Source organism: Anguilla rostrata, chromosome 9 (genome assembly GCF_018555375.3).
Source record: "Anguilla rostrata isolate EN2019 chromosome 9, ASM1855537v3, whole genome shotgun sequence".
Classification (NCBI taxonomy): Eukaryota; Metazoa; Chordata; class Actinopteri; order Anguilliformes; family Anguillidae; genus Anguilla; species Anguilla rostrata.
Window position 1 is genome coordinate 10199053 of NC_057941.1, and position 6802 is coordinate 10205854.

The following is a 6802-nucleotide window of genomic DNA, read 5'->3' on the forward strand; positions in this document are numbered from 1 at the left end:
AAATGTATGAAAATGTATGCAAATTTAAATCAAGCTTAACCTGGGAGCTCTTGCAATATATTTGATGGAATTTCAAACCAATAAGGGGACTCTGATGTAGTCTTCTAATGGCAAATATAATTACGCAGCTAGGTAACCTCTAAAATATGCAGAGGGGTCTTTTTTCCAACTTTGTAAAGACCTGTCGAGATTCTTAAAGTCCAGCACTCAAGTTTGCTTGGAATAAATCAGACCACACGCACAAAGGATGTTTTTGTTTACGTTCAACTCTGGCATTTAATAGCTGTTTTGAAGCAATTTAGGAGCAACAATTTAATCGTCAAATTACTGCTCATCACTGAATAAGACATTGGCCGTGTGCAACTTTGAAAAATTTAAATAGTATTGAATTATATTTTAATTTAGACTCTTCCGATATTTATTTACAGTGAAAATACAACTTGCGCGAGTCGGCTCTCCATTTTAAAATTCAGTTAAAGACCATTTAAACTTTTTTGACTTAGTACACCTGTGCTTTTAAAGTATTGCTTGTCTGGACTGAATAGGCCACGTTCGCCTTTGAAAACTACTTTATTTTGCAATTGTTGGAATTAAAATACAGTTATCACAGGGTGTGGGTACTCCAGCTCTGACGATTTAATCAAGTAACATTTCAGGTTTGTTGACATAAAATTGTCCCTATATATTGAACACATTTTTGCAAATTCTCTCAATGAATGGTACAGTGACAGAGTTATAGGATGGGCTCTTTTAAAACCTTGAATTTCTTCGCATTCATATAAAGACCCGATGGGAACCTGAAAAATGCATATTTTTAAAGAGGAAAAACACCAGCAGTAATAACCAAGCAAAAGTTGTGAAATAATTAACAAGCCCCGCGAAACACTGACGGTCTATTACACAACGGTACCCAATGGAGCCTGCGGACTGAGTCACTTCCTGTTTTATGTCAGTTTAACACTTCGAGCTCGCGCAAACCCAATTTGGTAGGAGAGGCAGCCTGCCGTCTCACCATTGGCTGCAATCGGAGCTGGTGCGTTAGAATGTCGTTGTGATTGGAAGCAGCAACTGCCAGTTATTAACTGGTTGCTGATTTGGCTCCCTAGCCTGGTAGATGTCAAAGGCTGAAGCTGTTCCCTTTGCCACATTATAACTAGTAGGGGATCTACAGTAAGCATGGCCACAGCTGCCTCGAATCCCTACAGCATTATCAGTTCCAACTCTATGGTTCACGCAGACTCCTCGGTCATGCAACAAGGGAGCCCTTTCAGGAACCACCAGAAACTTCTCCAAAGTGAGTACCTACAGGGAGTCCCAAGCAATGGTCACCCTCTTGGCCACCAGTGGGTAACCAGCTTATCGGAGGGAAGCCCATGGTCTGCGTCTTTGGCGGGCAGTCCTCTGGAGCAGCAGGACGTGAAACCCGGACGGGAAGACCTCCAACTCGGAGCCATCATTCATCACAGGTCTCCTCATGTCGCCCATCACTCGCCCCATACAAATCATCCAGGTGCATGGGGAACGCCGGTGTCTCATAACTCATCTATAAACAGCGGCGGACAGCCTATCAACATCTATTCGCAGGCAGGCTTCACGGTCAATGGCATGCTGGATCACGGAGGTCTGACGCCTCCCCCGAATGCCGCCCAGACCCAGAGCTTACATCCAGGGCTGAGGGACACTCCGGATCACACCGATATCGGGGCGCACCACTGCCACGACCACTCCGACGAGGAGACGCCGACATCGGACGAGCTGGAGCAGTTCGCCAAACAGTTTAAGCAGCGGCGGATCAAGCTGGGGTTTACGCAAGCAGACGTCGGGCTCGCGCTGGGCACTTTGTATGGCAACGTTTTCTCGCAAACGACTATTTGTAGATTCGAAGCCTTGCAGCTGAGTTTTAAGAACATGTGTAAGCTGAAGCCCTTGTTGAACAAGTGGCTGGAGGAAGCGGACTCGTCCACGGGGAGCCCAAGTAGCATCGATAAAATCGCCGCGCAGGGGAGGAAAAGAAAGAAAAGAACCTCCATTGAGGTGAGCGTAAAAGGGGTGCTCGAGACCCATTTTCTTAAATGTCCCAAACCCGCAGCCCAGGAGATATCCTCTTTGGCAGATAGCCTGCAGTTAGAGAAGGAGGTGGTTCGCGTCTGGTTTTGTAACAGACGACAAAAAGAGAAAAGAATGACTCCGCCGGGAGAGCAGCCGCACGAGGTATATTCTCACAACGTTAACACGGACAACTCTTCCTGCCATGATCTCTGACCAAGGAACCAGGATCCACCCCCGCGAGACTCTATGAGACAAATTGGAATCTAGTGGCTTTTTAAATTATGAGCATTATTTTTTTTAATCGCACTATCCTTATCTCTCGCTCCCTCTCTCTGTGGTAGTACGATGGTGACAAGTAGGCACTGAGAAAGAAAAGAACAATGCAGCAAGGTTTTTTCTTCAATAATTATCTCCAGCATTTTGGCAATATTTCTTGACAAACCATGTTTATTTCAGAAAAGGAACCTATTTATTACCAAAATTGAGTTTTTTTTAAACCTCCAGGTTAAAGGATTTAAATAGCCTACAAAATTGTGCCTACTAATAACCTCCCAGCGCCTTGGTTCTCAAAACACACATTAATATCAGGTGAAGCAGCTATAATTTTTGGGAAACATTTTGTAATAGTTTGCGCGTTTTTCGTTATTTTTGAGGGTGCTGCTTGGCTGTTAAATTCAATGAAATGTTCATTGCATTTATATATACAACATTATTTTCAAACGAACTAGAGTAATAGCAAATAAGGGCAAATAACGCTGTAGGTCTAGTTTATTTATTTATTATTTTCAGACAGATTAATTTTCACGTGTCACTGGCTGCAACATTGCTGCAGTGCATTGGGTTGCCATTTTAATGCATTTTACGAGACACCAACACACCACAAGACACCTTACTAGTTGCACCTAAAGCTTTTTCTATCAATTTATTTGTATTGTCTGTTTTTCAGTTTAATTACTGAATGTGTTCTGCAAGTGATGGCTTGCTGTTTATTTTACCACCTGATAAACACCATAGAGACGTTAATATGTATCATCTTGGCCTAAACTGACAACCAGAGAACACATTGCGAGAAGAAACTTCAATCAGAACAACTCTTCCAAAACAATATTGTATTCCAGTAAGCAACGCACACGTATCCATGCTTTTATGGTTTCTTATGTTAACACGTAAATTGATATTTAGTCAAACCCTTGACCATATTACTGTGTTAGATATCTGGCACAAAACAGCCGTGAGATATTGCCAATATAAAAGCGTTGCGGTGCATTGTTTAATTGTATACGCTCAATATCTAAAGTTTTATAATATTCAGTGCTCCAGTTATTCACATGTTTCTTTAATATTCTTCCAATTTGCTATTGTACAGTTTTGTATATGACAACTTTTGAAGTTAATTTAAATAAATACTGTTTAGTTTATTCATGCACTTAGTGATGTAAAATAAATGCTATTTTCATTACAAAGTTGAAGTTTTCAGCCGTTTTATTCCAAATACTACAGCAAGTTCCAGCAGTTATTTATTTTCCGTATAAAACTTGTATTAGCCTATGTTTTTGAAACAAAATGTAAAGCGGTTATAAGTATGTATGTTGGAATAAAAACAACTTGTTAAAATTTGGGGTGTCACTGTTTAGTTGAGGGGGAATTTTTTGTTGGAAAGGGAAATCAATCCAATTTCTATTTATTTTGTTTTGTAGCCTAAAATAGACCTTTATTTAGACGACCTTATTTGAAAATAAAGTCTGCCATTGATTTACCGAGCTCCTAGTAGAAACGCTCTTTAATGTCCTTTGTGTTCAGGCAATATTTGCCAATTTACTAGACTCCAGTGCTATTTTGTTTGACATTGCTTCAAGCAAAATAATTATATTACATTTTTAGGAATTTGAGTAATTATATAAACTTACCAGTCATAGCAATTCAATTTCTCATGCTTAATTTTTGTCTTGAATCTCAATGATGTGCAGCGAAAGGAATGCTAAAACGTCGGCAAAGAGCGATAGGCTATATTTGTCGATAAACATTCATCATTACCAGATTGTTTCCAAAATAATTTCTGTACGTATTTTCACGAATATATTTTTGACGAAAACGACAAAAAATAAAAAAGAAAAAAAAGAAAAGAAAAATATTTAGCAAAGCTGCGTTGTTTAACATTATTCTATTAATATAAATCACTGTAACGTTGAAATACAACAACAACACTACCACTACTACCACTACTACCACTACTACTGCTAATAATAAACATGATAATAATAATAATAATAATAATAATAATAATAATAATAATAATAATTTATTTAGTTGTTTAGTTTCAAGTGCTAACGGTTGGATGCGAGTTTTCAGTAGGCTATTACACGGAAGATACAGGGAAATACGGTGTAGGCCAATTTTATTATTTTCAGTGACATACTGGTTTGTGTTTTGTCAAATGGTGTGTGTGTGTGTGTGTGTGTGTGTGTGAAACTGGCGATACCTAACTTGTTTGTAAAATCGTGAAATTGGTCTGAAGGCTTTACATTTAAAACATTAAACCTGAGGACATCACGCCGCTCGTGCCGCCACATTCCCTTAGAAATGTATTATTTGGGTGTTTTTTATGCAGTCAGCATCGATTCGTAGGCCAGACGCACACACACACACACACACACACACACCCACATATAGTCGCATATTCTGTTGTAATAATAAATCCCTATAGCACAGGGTTTAACCTAGGCCTACATGACGCATAGAATTAGGAAGCACAACATCATTTATATGATGACATAAACAGTAAATTGGGCCTACCTGAAATAAATTTAGGAAATATAGATGACTAATAAACAGACCTGCCACAATTAAATGCGATATTATATTATCCGTATGGCCGTCCAATATCATAATAATTTGAAAGCAACGCATTGTATGTTATTAGTTCCAATACAAAGTGATATCACTTTCCAAAACAATTGGGGTAGTCTACCGATTTGAGAGAGAGAGAGAGAGAGAGAGAGAGAGTGTGTGTGTGTGTGTGTGCCTGTGTGTGTATGTGTGTGTGTGTGCTGGCCTCGCCTCGAGATGTAAACCCTGTGACTAGAATACTAATCCTGGGTAATGTATGCATTCCCTCGGTCTGCAACTTTACAAGAAGACGGCTGAAGATTGGAGCTGAAATGCCGTAGGAAGCCACGCTCAAGAGAACGATAAGAGAATTGATCACGGTAATCCGAACATCCGCAACGGCATCCTCACATTTGGGAAACATTGGCATATTTGTATGTGTAAATAAATGCTTAATAAAAATAAAAAAAATAAAAAAATAGAATAACACGTATGTAAAACACAATTGGAAAAAGTACAAATATTATACTAAGATATGAATCATTATTATTACAAGAAGTATTATTATTATTAGTAGTAGTAGCAGTAGTAGTGGTGGTGGTAGTAGTAGGAGTAGTAGTAGTAGTAGCAGCAGAAATACTTGCCACAGTCATAGTTTTGGTATTAGTATTACAGGCTCACGTTCGTATTACAGCCTATATTATTTGAGGTATTATGACTCAAATTTACTTGGTGTGAACGATGTCTTTGGATGTAGTCTGGTTATCGAAAAACTTTCGTCATACACTGAGCGGCTTCTGTCAAAATGCTCAAAAGGAATGTCAGATATTGTAACAGTAGCACATGTAACCGAAAAACGCCGTTGTATTGAAGAACGACAACGACACAGAAGAACCAGTGGACTACTGAATAGCCAGCTTTCCTTGCTGGGGTGAGTTTTTCCGTGATAGCAGAATTAATGATCTACTGCTCACTTGGAGACGCGAGGTGGTTAAACATTTTACAGCGCACCTTGACACTTCTTCTGGCGCGAATGGCATTTTAAGATGAAATACACTTAACAGCCCTGGGCAAGGTTAAAAGGAGGCAATTTAAACAGAATAGGCGTAGAGCCGTAGCCGTACCCCAGTTTGTGTAGTTCAAAATTCGCCACAGGGTGTCGCCCAATGACACACCCATGCCAATGTGAAGAACCGCAGGTTTCTTAATCCTCGTCTGGATTAGAGCAAATGATGACGTTCATTTCAAAGGGAGAGATTCAAGCATACCTTGCGTTCATTATGTCACACATGAGAGAAAACACACTGTAACAAATATTATTGAAGTTTCACTGAACATTCAAACCGTTACGGTTGCGTCAGGAATGCACTATTTCCAATCAGTCAGTGGTACCAACGATATCAACTGCGTGGGTTAGATGAATAGCAAACAGCAAATGTGTAACACTGCAAACTTGATAAAATACACATTATTTACCAATTACGTGCAGTACAGACGTTACAACAGCATCTTATGACAAAGCTATTACATGTTGAGTCAATTTAATTCCGTATGAATTAACTCCATCAATGATAACACACACACACACACACACACATATATATATATATATATATTTGGTAGAATGAAATGCCCTACTTAGAAACATGTAATATGATCAAGTAAAACATCATTGTACTTTTGAGGCAAATCATTGCCAGTTTTATATATGTTATATTAGAAGTGCAGAAGCATGATCCTTGTTTATATATGTTACTGTTTCAGATCAATTTCGGAACAGTGGACATCAGTGGGCTTGGGGGGCCATATTACAAGCATATTATATTGTAACATTATGTGAGTGTAGAAGCTTTCACCTTTGACTTCTGAGGCAGAAAAAAATCTGTCATGCCTTCGTTTTAAATTAAGGTTATAATTAATTTCAGCT

The 6802-nt window shown here is 38.9% G+C and overlaps 1 protein-coding gene across 1 annotated transcript; it reads left to right on the top strand.

The window, feature by feature from the left end:
• The first annotated feature begins 1053 nt into the window (after positions 1-1053).
• On the top strand, positions 1054-3663 carry LOC135262909 (POU domain, class 3, transcription factor 4-like). Its single transcript, XM_064350296.1, has one exon. It carries the CDS (start codon positions 1177-1179, stop codon positions 2260-2262), a length of 1086 nt encoding a protein of 361 aa, XP_064206366.1. The 5' UTR covers positions 1054-1176; the 3' UTR covers positions 2263-3663.
• Positions 3664-6802: the final 3139 nt, after the last annotated feature.